General features: G+C 38.9%; 1 protein-coding gene across 1 annotated transcript in view; it reads right to left on the bottom strand.

The window, feature by feature from the left end:
- ITFG1 (integrin alpha FG-GAP repeat containing 1) overlaps positions 1-15,743 on the bottom strand; it is a 69,538-nt gene that overhangs the window by 40,326 nt on the left and 13,469 nt on the right. Inside the window, exons 7-8 of the mRNA XM_030955745.1 lie at positions 7,920-7,981; positions 6,022-6,106 (exon numbers count right to left, since the gene is read on the bottom strand). Coding sequence (XP_030811605.1) covers positions 6,022-6,106; positions 7,920-7,981 — 147 coding nt within the window. The remainder of the gene's footprint in view (positions 1-6,021; positions 6,107-7,919; positions 7,982-15,743) is intronic.

Raw genomic sequence — 15,743 nt, 5'->3', positions numbered from 1 at the left:
GCAAGAAGCCTACAATAAGTACAACTGAGTTTGATATTCAAATAAAATAAAGGTTTGTTTGAAAGCTGATTATCTTAAATTTATCTTCTCAAGTAATTAAATCATTAGAATTCTTTTGTCAGTCTGTGCCTTTAGGTGCTCAGTGAGATGGTCATGACAGAGGCAGTTATAATAAATTACTAAGATAATTACACATTATTAAAACAATCAATGTCAGCTGCCTTTAGCAAAAGTGAATCATAACTTCAAAAAACAGATGCAAAGAGCTTTTACAGATGATTCAAAGTGCTGCGGACATTAAAGAAATCCTCATAACCCTCTCCTTCACACTAAATCAATTCTGATTTTAAGTCCTTCCAAAGAAGCCATATTCACAGTTCCACTGAATAGAAGCACTTAAACACAGCGTGCCAGCAAACTGCACAGTGAGACTTCCAGGCTGCACCAGAGCCAACAGAGCAGCCTTCTGCCTCAAATGGAAATTCCAGCACTAGCTGTGATCCAAGCAGGGAAAAGAAACTGCAGCAAATACAATGTGAACTGCCCCCACACCACACAAAATCATTGCTGGAACTCCTGGGCTGTTTCTGCTGAAAGCTGCTTGTTTCACTTGTTTCACATTAAAACAAACTCCCAAGCCTGGCTGTACTTTTGGAGCTCTGTGATGTTCCACATCTTCAAAGCTCCCATGGCAGCAAAGCTCCAGGTGCTGCCAAAGGAAGGGATGGATAACACAAAGCAAAGCAAGGCACTGGTGGAACTACCTTGGGTCAGCTCAGCCTGGGCCCAGAGCTCCTCCTGTACCAACCATGAACAGGGCCAAAGAAAAATTCAATCCTGTGAAGTTGTTTAACAAGGAACAGATAACCAAGTGACACACGCAGCACTACACCAATTTTATTGCTGGAAAGAAAGTTCTTCTTAACTTTTAAGCCCCTTTGACAAAAATGAATATGAAGCAACAGCAGTTCTTTTTCCCAAAACATACTAGCATTTGTCAGGACATAAAGACCTTGGAAAACATGGGAACCTGATTTCCCCCCTCAGAAATTGACGCTGTTTGGGATCTACATTTAAAACATTGAGGTATCTCTGAAGAGCTTTGCTGGTTACAAATTAACAAAGAAGACAGACTGAGCTCCTAAAGACACTTTCACAGACTCAAAACACAAGTGCCAATTTTCTTGCTATGTCTCTATACAGTGCTGCTTCAGAAGTGCATCTGGTACTAAAAGAATTTCTTCCATATCTAAAGTCTCTCAGAAGGCTTCATTTCCATTAACTTTCATACCTTTTTCACCCAAACTGATCCCAGTAAACCCAGCTTTCCTCATATGCAGAGCATTTCACACACAGAAGTATTGTCACCCTGCACCTTAAGGTTCATAGAGAATCCTTTCATTGACTACAGGAGCACTAAATATTTTCACAACACAGTGCTCACAGAAGAATGGGTTTCTTGAGGGCTTATTTACCAAAATGAACCATTAAAATTTCCCTTTGATACATTGCTACTGCATCTGAGGATGCAACATTGTGAGGGAAAAAAGAAATTCCAATGTTAGAGTGAAGCTGACAGATAAAATTAAAAGGTACAAAAATCAAAATGCAACTGCAGGCAGAAAAGCAGTGCATTTAAAGTATATTCAGCTGCATGATAATTAAGGTCTACTTTAAAAAAAAATCTTTCAACAAAATGCATTTGGCACAGTGCAATGAAAGGTTGAAAAACCCCCAAAGGTTAGGCACTATGTTATCCTCTTTAAACATAATTAATTGGCAATAATGAGCTATCATTTCCTACAAGGAAAGTGATAATTACTACCACATGTCATACAAGTAGTTAACATACATGAAACAGTTCAATTACTTGGTAGGGGGAGAACAGAGAGGATTCTATTAGGATTATTAGTTGGATAACTGGATTTTAAATATGAGAAAAAATTGAGTTCAGGTCTCTGAAAGATTTTGATGGAACTTTAACAAACCCAACTCATATTTGCTCAAAAAGCATAGCATAGCTCAAAAAGCATGCATAGCAGAGGTGAATGCAAACTTCTTAGAGAAGAGAAAGGGCAGCAGCTAAGAAATCAAATGGTGACTAAAAAATAAAGGACTGGGTTGGCTAAAAGCTACTTAGAGAAACGAGGAGTTGTGCTGTATTTACTCATGAGGACACCATGATCAAGTTTGATTTCAAAAAGCCATTTTCACTCTCCTTGAAATACAGGCCAAAACAAAGTTCTTTGCCTTAACTAAGGAAAATCAATGAGTGATTAATCAAACTTTCACAGTCTCAGATACCAAAGGATGATCTTAAATCTCTGCTATCCAACTGAAGCAATCATAGTTAAATACCAATTACGACACCAGTTTCCTATAGAAATGAATTAATGGATCATATAATCAGCACAATATCCTGTGCTAATCATTTCTGACTCACTACTTCAAAACCATGTCATTAATCTTTACATTAATGAGAAAATAGCAGGTTATTGTGACCAAAATATGGTTCACATTCATCTAATGCTAAAAAAACTGGTCATTTTCAGATTGCCCCATTGAAACCCTTCAATTTCTTTAAAAATACAACATTTTCCTAGTAATTTAAGTGACATTTAATAAAACTCTCTATATACTTGAAAGTATTTATCAGGATTCTAGACAACATCTATGATTTCCTCTAAAGACAGTACAAGCAGATCTTATAAAACTCCTCTGCCAGCTCACAGATAACAACAGTGCAGGATTAATCATTTTTGCTATAGCAACCACTGCACTGCAATTACCATAGTGACATGAGAAGAATAGAAAAAGTAATAATGAAGAGCTCTTACTTGTTTGGAGCAATGTGGCAACTAAATAAGTGCAGAATTCTCGAGCGTCCAACTCTGCTCACCTTAATCAATTGAAATGCCATTTGTAATAGATGTCAAAAAGCATTTCTGATTTATTTTTAAAAGGGCAATACAAATTTGTCAATTGTTCCCTGTCCTTTGGTCAGATTGATGTACAAATCACTGCTATCATGTAACAGGGGGAAGTGCTACTTATCACAGAGGTTCTAACTTAGTCATAAAGTGTAAGGTCTACTCCATTACCATAAGTGTATTGGTATACACACATGCTTCTTTATAATTTTCCATTAAAATATACACACACACATATATACGTATAAATGTACTGGACTTTCAGATGCATACAAACATACATTTGCATATTTTTTTAATGAAAAAAAATCTTAATTTTTTCAGTACTTCAGGAACACTTGGTACTAAGATTATAGGAACATCTGTGACAGCTTCTCATGAGTCACCTAATTGCTGGTTTTTCCAACTCCACTTAGCCAAATAATTTATACTTGATAGCTGTTGTTCAATGTGCTTAGTTTAAGAAAGGAAATCTTACCCCAAATTAGTTGCTTTTGGAAGTTCTCAGTCAGAAGAAGCTCTGTATAAGCTCAGTCAGAGCTTGTACAAAGCTCCCCCCTTTTTTCAAATGACTGGTAAATACTCATGGCTGGAAAGGGTACTTGAAATAAAATTTTCAGAAGCAGGAAAGAATGTTAGACAAAGTGACCTTTTGAAACAATGCTTGTTTTGTGAAGAGGCAGGTGTGATCAGTAAATCAGAAGCTTGCACTGCAGGAGTGCAAGAAGGCACAAGCACAAAGGAGGGTGTGAGAGGGAAGGCAGCAGCCCAAGTGGCAGAGCCAAGCTCAGGTCTGACACTGCTGCAGAGCCCAACAGGCACACGGTTAACTCATGACAAGTGCCAGAGGGAAAGCACAGAGATACAGAACCCTCTGAGACCTTGAGCAAATGGCAAAGCTGGCACATCAGCTGTGAGGTACAGAAAATGTCAAGGAGGGGAAGAAAAATAGAGGCAGGCAAGCCAGAAGTAAGAATGTCAGAGGCTTGTGCTGTATTTTGAACATTTCTAGTGCCAGTGGCTGTGTCCCTGTGCCAAGAGCAGGATGCCTGTGGCACAGCAGAGTGTGAGTGCACAGCACATTCTGCATCATGCACAGCTTGGCAGAACCTGCCAAAGGTAGAAGGCAGAACAATCTTCTAATATATCTCATTTTCCATTTCATTGTGGTATTTTGATTTGTTGTGCAATCAGTGAGCCCCAGTATAGTGGCCACATTATTCCAAACTGCAAAACATCACACCTTAACTTCCTTTGACTTGCAATCATTATTCTGTCAGTTTTGAAATGGAAAACTGAAAACAGGAGAGGTTCAAGTCTGACAATCCATTTCTAGTAATCATTGTCTTTAACTCCAGCTCAGCACAAGCAGCTGCAAGCTCAAAGCCAGCATTTTGAAGTACCTAAATGTGAGCAGACACAGCACAGGGGGGAAATGTAGGTGCTGTGCCAGAGCAGCACACCCATCATGGGAGATGCTGCCCCTTTGTTGTTGGGCTGGTGCAGAACAAATCAATCTGAGGATAATTAGCAGTGAGGGCATTAAACAAGGGTGCTGGAACTCCAGCCCAGCAGTCCCTGAGCCACTGCCCTTCCTCCCAAGCTCAGCTGTACCAAACCACTGCCCTGCCATAGCACTTAATTCTCTATTTAGCCACACAGTCAAAATTTTAACTGTAACATTGGAACAGTTCCCCTTCTCTCTGTGAAAATATCCAGGGTTTATTACAATTCCCTTAATTACTATGAATTTCTAAGATTATGATTTATCATTTGGGCTCATTAGAGATAAAATTATCCTACATTAAGATAGGGCTTCACATTGCCATTGTTAAAAACTTATTAAAAATTTTCTATTTAGTACCTATTAAGACACATTATTCAGAACATCAGCTTGGAAAATTATTACAAAAGACCCAGCACACTTAATTTTTTTAACTGCAAAAACTGTATTATTCTATTCTTTCCTTCATATATTACATAGGTAAGTATTCAAACTTGAAGATAAATAGTAAAATATTTTATTAAAACTTTGCCAAAGATTTTAGAAAACGGGGCAAACATTTCACAGAAGAGACTGGGGCACAGTTCAGGTTCTACCTGAGTTCTTTCCTGTAGATCTGATCTAAGGACCATTGCCCATCCAGCAGAGGTGCCTTGCATTCACAGGTCAGCCTCCAAACACTTGTTAGTGGCAGCACAGAGCAAGTGAGTCACACTCTAAGAAGTTTAATCATTGTCATTTCTTTAAAATAAGTTTTTGAAGGAAATGTTGTCAAACAATAGCATTGTTTCTACATTTGAAGACAGGGTCAGTCTCATTGTAACAAGTGTGTTGTATAAATATAGTAAATTGGTTTTTTAAGATGTTATTTACAGTCAATTATGTCAGCAGAGTCAGGCCTGCAACACTTTGCCTCTGGTTGGAAAATTGCTATTTTACTGCACAGAAAAATGTTATTGTCTGCACTATAAAACCAACATGCCCCATTCTCTGTAACATGACAAAACATTGATAAGCCACAATTGACTGGAAAGGTACATTCTAATAGAAAAATACAGGCTTTCACTAACCCTTGCAAAAATAGATTTACATATAAATTAAATTTTTCTTCTGTCCAAAAGCCTTCCAGAATTTTCAATTACAACCATTAAGATTTTACCATGTTCCAGCAATTTTTATTCAAATAATTTTATTTCATTTAGTCTTTATTAGTTTGTACAAGTGAAGAATTTAGAAACATTTAATCAGATAATGTTTTCTGAACAAGATTAGAGAAAACAAAATTAAAATCATGACAAATAAAATAAGTGTCTGATAAAATTAAGTTTAGCGTAGCATCACACCTCAAAGCAACAAAAATTAAATACAGGTGAAGCAGAATGTACTGGGATAACCAAAGCTGAATTTGTAAATAATTATTCCCAGACATTTCAGGATTTACAAACAAATAACACATTAAAGAGAAAAAGCAGAGAAACATACAAGCCCCATTTGGAGCTAAACACCTTTATTTGTTCTCTGGTGTAAGGCAGCTAACCAAAACAAGAGAAAGCAACACTCAGGGCAGTGTAAAAGAAGCAAACTCACCAAAATCTGCAAACACAGACTGTCCAACAACTTTGGCACCACTGGGCATTTCCTTACTTTTTCCAACTTTAGAGAAGTTCCCATCCTAGGAAACAGGACAAGGATGATGGAAAGACTGAATTGCAGAGTAAGTGATAAAAACTGACTTTTGAACCAAAGAAAATACAGATCACTAGTGAAGGGCTTTAGCAGATAAGTGAGAGACATCTCAGCTGCAGAAAAAACTGCACTCTTCAAAAACTGGGACTGAGATTTTGCATTTCTAATCCTTCCTGGATTCTTGTGGAAATCCATCAATAGTAATATTCAGATACAATTTCCATAAATTTTGCTGTGCTATGAGGAAGAGATTGGATTATTTCAGCAGCATTATCTAAATGATAATTAAGTGATTATGAATACTACTGTGCATTTTTGCATATTAACATGTGATTTTATAGACATATGTAATATGTAACAACACAGCTGGATAAAAATTAAAAATAGGGTCCTGATTTGCCTTCTAATTAGGAAATGAACTGATTTTTTATTGGGTCTGGCTTAGGACTTGTTTTATTTATCCTTTATTAAAATCTAGGCCTAGAGAAAACAACAGCCCATTATACCATCAGAAAGATAAAACGTGCTGAGTCTTTGTTTATCACAGAACTGGATCACAGCTGGCACAAACCCATTTGAAGGTGTTGAGTTTTTGCAGCCATGTCAGAGGAGCCAAGGCTCCTTCCCCAGTCAGTGCCACCAGCTCAGCACAGGGCTCTGCACACAAGGGCCCAGCAAGGCCCAGAGCCAAAGGCTTGGGAAGGGAGCAGAGTCATCCATATCCAACAGGACTCACACCATCTGTAGTTTGCAGACTTCACTGCAACTCTGGACACAGTCAGTGCTGTTTGTACTGCATGTCTGACTACATATCTTTACCTTGACACATAATTTATAGTGATTCTGATGAGAAAAATTAATATTGATGCATTTCCACGCAGTGAAATAGAAGAGGCCCTTAGTTGGCCCTAAAAGCATATCTTGTGTAGGCAAATATTTTAAAAGCATTTTACAGTGTATCAATGAAGGGAATTACTTTTTTCTACAAAGAGCAGTTTATCAGCTTTTAATGGATCAGTTAAGGTATTTGTAGTTTCATACATATCTTTCTAAAGATAAGCAAATCTATCAATACAAAATGTATAATGCAGGATTATATTTAGAATACAAGCCCAAAATCTGTAAGAAAATTCAAAGAAAGGCCACTAACAGGACAAACACTTTGTGTACTTACAAACATTCAACAGGCAATGATTTTTAAAGTCTACCTAAAGCTGTAAATCCAGGATTCATGACTCAGTGCTTTCAGTACTCTTGCTTGGGAGAAGATGGCCAGGTTATCTCACACAAGACTCTGCTCTGCAGTGACTCACTGTGATCTGCTGGATTCATTTTCAGGCAAAAACTCATCCCTTAACTAACAAGGAACACACTGAGCACTTTCTATCATCATTAAAAAGTGAACTTATAGTTCTAATCCTTTTGGATAACAAGGTACAAAGGATGCCCCTGGCCAGGTTAGACAATACAAAAGCAGAATCTCAATAAATTATTAATCCCTTGATCTATTACTCCTCACCCCTGAATTTCAGTTATGATATTTAGTTAACACAGGACTTGGGATTTCCTCAAATGTAACTTGCATATGTATTGTAACAGTCAGAAGTGACATTTAGAACTTCTGTCCCAAAAAACCTCACCCAAGACCTAGAGTCATGTATCTAACAAAGCTCACTTAAAATAAAAAAAAAAATCTTTCAGACAGCAAGAATAAAACCAAACTGATCAGTCTTCTATCTATAAATCACCATAAATGTCAGAAGATAACCCTTTGGTGTTTATAACTTTTTCTTTCTTACCTTATTTACCCATGTCTCAAACTGAATGGTTTTGGAATTTGGTGATGTGGTAAGGAACAAATCTGTGAGGAAAATATAAGAGAAATGAGATATTTAACAGTAGTCTACACACACAAATATATGATCACTTAGTAAATATATATAATTTAAAAAATATGACCTATATTTTAGAAGTTTTAAATACATTATATTCTAGTGATATATTAAGTAAGAAAGACTAAAACAACAATCCTCAAAACTATTTTCATGTCTTGTACTCTTCTGTATAAACAGATGTCAATAATTATCAACTAGCCTTTTATTTGGGATATGGTGAATTAAGCAACAGATACACTGTTGACAGGAGAAGAAAAGTAGATGGAGAAATATTTCTGGCTTCCTATACACTAAAATTCTTTAAAACATCAAACCAGTGCAAAATAGAGCTTCAAAGGATTTATCTGGCAAGGCCTAAAGAGAAGCTTATTTGCTGCCTTTTAGAGAAGTCCCCAAATGAGGAAAATGGGAAGAAAAAGCTTTTATTTAAAAAAAAAGTGGTTGTTGAGGAATAAAAAAATTTTTAAAAACTAAGTCCAGTGTTAAGAAATTGAGATTTAAGAAAACTGCTCCTTAAGATTTTCTTTTTCTTTGTCTCCTCCCTCCCTGCAATTTCAACTGCCATTCTTTGAGCTAGAACACAATGGTTATTTTGCAGGAAAAAGGAAAAAAAAAAAAAAAAGAAAAGAGAATATTAATGCTTTACCCTGAGGTGTTTTACTGAATAAGCAGGTAGATGGCTGTACAGGGAATTTCAAATGGCACAATAAGAGATATTGTATTCCAGGGGAAAAAAACCCAGCAACAAACAACAACCACAAAACTAGAAACCTCCCCACATCTAACAAGCAAAATCCAAACAAAAACCCCACATACACATAAAAAACAACAAAGATTCTCCTTATTGATTTCCCTCCCCCTACAGCTTAAAAGCTTTACCATTTAATTTTATTCCTCTGAATATCTAAAATGGCTATTTCCTTTACAGCATACACATGAAAAGCATGATAGTGTGTGCTTCATTGGAATGAATTACAGTGATACTTAAGGACTTCCTGAAGGTGAGACAGAAGTAATGAAAATAAACTGAAGACACTATAAATGTAAGTTAGAAAACTTATATATACTTTCAAATATTAACTTTGCATCTAGAAGGAAGCTTGTGGAATACTGTTGCTTACTATTGATATAAGCCAGAAAAATATTTTAAAATCCAGTATGTTCACAGGGGCAGAAAGAGAAACATGAAATAACAGAAGCCTTAACTAATTTTCCTACAGGCCAAAATGCACCTATCTCTTAAAAAATGTTTTTGAGGTTTAAATAATCATTTCAAGTAGTGTCCTTGCTGTACTTGGTAGTGAAATTTACTCTGAGCTCTGGGCTCTGCTGCTCCCAGGTTATGCTACAAGGCTCTGAAGTGTTCTATTGAAATACCCAGCCAAGGATGAGCATTTGCTCCCCAGCTGGGGCAGGCTGGGTGACCCTCAGCCACTCTGTCTGCTCTGTAACCTCTCCCCAGCACCTCTGACTCCATCCCTCACTGCAGAGCTGACCTCCAGTGCTGAGTGAATCCTCTCTCTGCTCAGTCCTCAGTGCAAGGGCAGATCCTGGCCAGGGGTAACTCAGCATTCCCTCTGCTAATGCTCTTTACCCACATTTTGGGGCTCTGTCCCAGACTAGACAAAGTGGCCCAGCTGCCAACACCAGACAGAACTCACCCAATGGCACCATGCCAGAACAGCTCCCTCAGCCTGTCCTCAGCAGAGATGCTCCTGTCCCTTCACCATCTGTGTCACCCTCAGCTGCTCCAGGAGCTCCACGTCTCTCTGGTACTGGGGAGCCCACAGCTGGGCACAGCACTGCAGTGATCCTCACCAGGGCTGAGCAGAGGGGCAGGGTCACCTCCCTGACCTCCTCAGTGCTCTTCTCAAAGGCCCCCAGGATCCCATTGGCCACAGTCACAAGGACATGGTGCTGGCTCCTGCTGTCCACCAGGACCCCCAGGCCCCTCTCAGAGCTGCTCCAGGTCACCCCCAGCCCGTGCTGCTGCTGGGGTTGTTCCTGCCCAGGACCCTGCTCTGCCTTTCTCCCCAGCAGCTTAAAGACAATTCCATTCAGCAACATTCCTGTTTTGCACTGAACTCCCTCCCCCAAACCAGCTTCTCTTTAAAGTCAGTAAAGGACTTTTGATCTTTGCCCCTCTCCCTGTACTCCCCCATCTCCTTTTTCCTAACTCCAGGCACATAACATTGTACAGAACAAATGGAACCAACACAGCAGAGCAGTTCCAAGGCTGCTGTAATGTCACACTGCACTGGCAAAATGCAAAGGCAGGCTAAGAGAGCAGATAATCTTCTAAAAATAGTGCAGAGGAGCTGGTGCCACGCTGCTCCTGCATTAAAGGAACAAGCTGTGATTTCCCACAGGACAACTTAATACAGGTACAACACCACCTCTAGTTCTAGAGCCCTCTGAGCCAGTTCCACTGGTACCTTATTGCCAATTGTCCTCTTTCTTATCCTTAAGCCTTCTTAGAATCTACAAGTTTGAATGCTCATGCATGATTCTGGGATTAAACTCTCTTGCACTGAATCCAAGTCAAATTGTTAATATTTACAAGTAATTATCCATTTGGATCAAGAATGTCAGATTTCAAACCAAGCAAAATAAAAGCATTTCTTTGCAACAGCAGTATAAAAAGGTGATGCAATTTAGACACCTGAAATAACTACTCACAAATTTCTATAGTTCAGAATTACAAGTGTTTTCTCCCAAGTTTGTGAAAGAAATGTGTAAGAAAACACAAGTCCTATCTGGAACAATGTTCTAGAACAGTTAATTTCCAAATGTTACTTTCAACCTATCTTACTTTATGATTCTTTCTGGTTTGACTAGATAAGTTTTTGACCCCAAGAGCATCTCAGAGAGGCAATAAGTAAGAATCTGTGCACTTTATAAATACCTAACAGCCATAGCAAAGAATCCTTGCAAATGTTTCCTTTCCAAAGGAATGGTGTCCACAACATACCTCCCACCTCACTGTCACTGCTTTCCATGTCTATGATTACTAAATTCCTAAATATGTAAGAGCTGCAGGAGAACAGATGGAGCCAACAAATGCATTAATATCTGTATGATCAGTACTGGGGTTACACAACAATGAAGACATATACAGTTCTTTTCTACACTTTCTGTATTACAATACACTAATTACATTGAAAACTGCAACACTTCTGTTTTGCTTCTGGCTGTATCAAGAAAACTCAGCCCCTTGTTCCTACAAGGAATGCCCATCATATTAAATATGCTCAGAAAAAGTCACTTGTCTGTAGATATGCTGCACACTGCCTTTGGAAGGCAGTTCAGGTTGCAATTTCAGCTGTAAGAAACAGAATCTATTCCATAAAGATCTCTAAGTTTAAAAAGCATAAAGTATTAAGGGCTGCTCAAATTCCTATGACCCTAATGGCAGCATAGTGAGAGATATTTCCAACCTGAGGTTATTAAACCAACTAATCTGGAGCTCAACAAGCAATTCTTTACAGAATACAAAGGGGATGGTTTTACCAGACAACAGGTACATGAAGAGATAGTAAAAATAAAAGGCAAGGGGGTACCTTTAACAGCCCTAGGGTAGTTGTAGATTCTGTAGATATGAAAATGGAAATATGAAACAGGAAGAGGAAAAAAAATCTACTTTTCTGCTGCTGCTGCCAGGGAAAGATTATTGAGCTAGCAGGATGGAGCACTAGACTAAGCCTGCAGGGCATTTCTTGCATCCCTAATTTGTGACATGATGCAGCAAAGATAAGGAAAACACTCAATAGTTGGGATGGGGGAAGATCTTGTTGTCAGATTCAGGCAGATTTCCTGAGATGTAGCACCTATGGCCTAAGTGAATGGATAGAAGTAAAAACCAATACTGCCTGAGAGGAAACCTTTCTCTTAAACAAATGCAAAGTGTGTTCACATTTAAATACACTTTCCTATTTTGGATTTAACAGCCAGTGATTAACATAAATACAACATAAGTAATTGGAATATTCATCAACAAAATTCAACAGCCTGAGAATACAATAAGGAAGCATGGAGATTACCCAGCAATTTAGATCTACAATACTGAAAATCAACTAAAATATACACCAGACACTTAATACAGAAGGTATCACATAATGCTGCAACACCAAACCACTGTGTATTAGCATTTTACTCACAACTTACCCTAAAAAACGAGTTGGTGAGCAAATTTGGCTATAATTTAATTTAACTTAGTAATTGGCTTAGTAATAAGATGCTGCTATCCCAGCTCTGCTACATCTGATCACCAGTTAATATATATATAGAAAAATACTGAATTCAGCATTCATTCTTACAAAAAAAGGAAAGAGATTATTAGAATGTATGTTTCTGCCTGTAAAAGGGAAGCTATTTGAGTACAGTGCTCCTAGCTCCAAGAACCTAAAGCTTGTTACAGAGGAAGCACAGCACTTCCATCCATCTTTGTTTGATAGGATCAGGGAATTTTGACACTGTATCAACATATGGCCCACTGAAGACTGAAAAATCTCCCCCAAAAGCAACACAAAACTTGACTGGTTAGACTGCATTGAGTTTATTTAGTACACTTAGAACTACCCTGTATCAATGTCCAAGTCACCCCAGACACAGCCACAAACACTAAAATTGTAATTTGAACACAGCACAGCCCATCTTGAGGTAGCTACATTTTTGGCAATGTTTGTGCAATGCATCTAAAGGAGCTTTACCCAACCACTACAGTCTGTGGTGGCCCATCTTGGGCAGCAAGAGCACAGCATTCGTGCCATAGGGCTTGGGAACCAGAGAGCTGCACTGGAGAGAAGCAGCTGCCGAGAACCCAGTGCCTGGACCAAACTGATCCAAGGGCAGCAGCACCTCTCCTGTACAGATGGGCTGGGAGCTGGGGCTGTTCAGTCTGCAGGAGCAACCCTAGAGCCCCTTCCAGGCCATAAAGAGAGCTGGGGAGGGGCTTTGGACAAGGACATGCAGAGACAGGGCAAGGGGGAATGGCCTTAGGCTGGAAGAGAGCAGGTTTAGGTTAGAAGTAAGGAAGAAACTCTTCCCTGTGAGGGTGGTGAGGCCCTGCACAGGCTGCCCAGAGCAGCTGTGGCTGCCCCACCCCTGGCAGCGTCCAAGGCCAGGTTGGACAGGGCTTGGAGTAACCTGGGATAGTGGAAGGTGTCCTGCCCATAGCAGGTTGGAATTGGATGATCTTTAAAGTCCTTTTCAACCCAAACCATTCCGTGATAATTGCAACAGCCTTTGGATCATGACAAGGGAAATCCATAAACAAGACAGATTAAAATGCAGGACAGCACTCAAACACCTTAAGCATGAAACCGTTTCTACTTTTCCTGCAGAAATAAACATATAGGCAGTTTCCAACCACCCACTTCTACACCCAACAGCAGGTCCAGCCCTGATCCATATCCCATGTTTTTGTCACACAGCCACTCCTAGACTCCTCCCAACCCAGCCTTATGCACCTGTGCTTCCCTTACTCCACACACCATTAGGTCAGTCCTCCTTCAAGTCCATCTGAAATGAACATCCTCTTTTTATAGAAATTCATCCAGGGTTTGCTCCTCACCATCTCCAACTAAATTCTCTGCCTTCAGCCTGGATTTCTTCTCCACCTCCCTCCCCCTCCCCTCTCCTGTGCAGCCATTCCTGCCTGTGCCCCCGCTCTCAGCTGAGCACCCAAACATTGACCACAGTCCAGGGGCACCATGGAGGGAAGGGTTCCACAATCCCTGGCCTCTACTGATGGCTGCCTGAGACAGGCAGCAAGAGCCAGTAAGGAAAACAGCAACAGCACCCCAGCTGAGAATTCTAAAACCTGTTTCAAACTAGTTAGCTTCAATGAACCTTTTAATCATCAGTAAATAGACAGTATTGCAGTCTCACCCTACTTCCCCTGATTTTACTTACTAGAACTAGAAATTGCAATAAAACCTAACTATACAGAACCTGCTCCAAGTTCACTTCTGATTACCCTTGTTATTTTCTGTCACTTTTGAGTGTTATAAAAATAGTGCTATTTTTAGATGGAGCATTCATTTCACTAATGACTGTTTTGACCTTTCTGTTTAATGTCAGAGGGCTTTATTTCAGAATAAACCCCCCCCAGCACCTGACTGTCTTGAGAAGGGTACAACCAGGGTACAAGCAACATGAAGTTACTGTTTGATTTCACATTGACTTCAGAAGTTTAAGTTGATAAAGCAGGGGAGGAAATTGCCCTTATTATAAACACTACTGCCATGGACAAGGCAGAACCCAACTAGAACATTTATGTCTACACTCCAAACATGCCTAAAAATGATTTCATCAGTGTGGAAGAACAGGAGTGTCTGTGCATATTCTCTAAGCAGGAGTTACTTTTGGAGATGAAAGTGCCTGCTTTATCTATATGTAAATAATGAGCTGAATTAAAAATCTCTGCTTTGCAGTGTGTTGACAGAATGGTAATGTGACAACTTTATTAAAATCATTAAATACCCTCAACCCAAGGCAAAATAAAAGATAACTTTATTTACATTACAGATTGAACACTGGTAGGAAAAAAGTATTTAAAACCAAACATTACTTACAATTTTTTTTGTTGTAACTATACAATATTAATTGTACCATACTTCTACTATGCACCTAATTTTATACAAAAATGTTAGATATAATCAGTTTTATTTCTTTACTACATCAAAATCGAAAACAAAATCCTACAAATTTCATGCTTCTGTTCCTAAGTTTTTTATTCAGGTAGAGAAACCCTCTACATGTGGTACTTGTTAAACATGAGCTTTCAGACAGAAAGTGCTCTTTATTTTCAGAATATGGGCAACAACATTGTTTCAAGGAACAGAAAATAATGCCCCTCAAGAGTGCTTTCAGAACCCATTTTCACGTTCATGTTTTCTCAACAAAATGCTATTTGGGGCAGAACCAATTTACTTCTCACCTGTATTAAGTTATTGATTCCCATAAAAATATAATATAACTCCCCAGTGTATATAACTATATTGGTATATAATTAAAAATTGCAAAAGGAATGGCTTTTGAGACACTTCATAATGGCAATTTTAAAATTAAAACTGCTAAGCAGATAGCAGAGATTATGGGGTCCTTTAGAAAATTAGGAAAAAAGAAGTTAAAACTAAAGCTCTTTCTTTTCTCTAATGATCTCTACCCATTCTCTGGTTCTCTCTCTAAGGAAAGCTGTGAGTAAGAGAAGCCATTGGCAAAAGCAGCCCAGCCCCAGCAGCAGGAGGAGATGCAGCTAAACCCAGCTTGGTTTGATTTTATGAGCTGGAACTTCCTGTGGTATTGAGCACTGGGAAGGAGCAAGTGGAGGAATGAGGGTGACAGGGGATCATATAAACCAAAGCATTTTTAATTAGACATAACAAACATGTAAGGAGTAGAACTAATGAAAAACAAAACTTTACAGACTGAAGTCCTCTGAAATATATCCTATCTTACATGATACAGTTTTTGCCTCCATTATTTGCTGTAAACTCAGAGGTAAGCTCTGCTATCAGAGCTAAAACAGTTAAGAAATTTTAAAAATTTTACCTGTTCAAGGAATGACACAGTGACATGGCCTTACTGAGTATTTCCTTGGGCAGAAATGTAAGGGAGGGGGCAGAACCAGAGAGAACAAATTGACTTCAAATATATGCACAGACCCCCATGCCCCACCCAGGTTTTAAAATGCCACCAGATACTTTGTTTGCCAGTGATTGGAAC

Source organism: Camarhynchus parvulus, chromosome 11 (genome assembly GCF_901933205.1).
Source record: "Camarhynchus parvulus chromosome 11, STF_HiC, whole genome shotgun sequence".
Lineage (NCBI taxonomy): Eukaryota > Metazoa > Chordata > Aves > Passeriformes > Thraupidae > Camarhynchus > Camarhynchus parvulus.
This window is presented reverse-complemented; position numbering and strand designations above follow the sequence as displayed.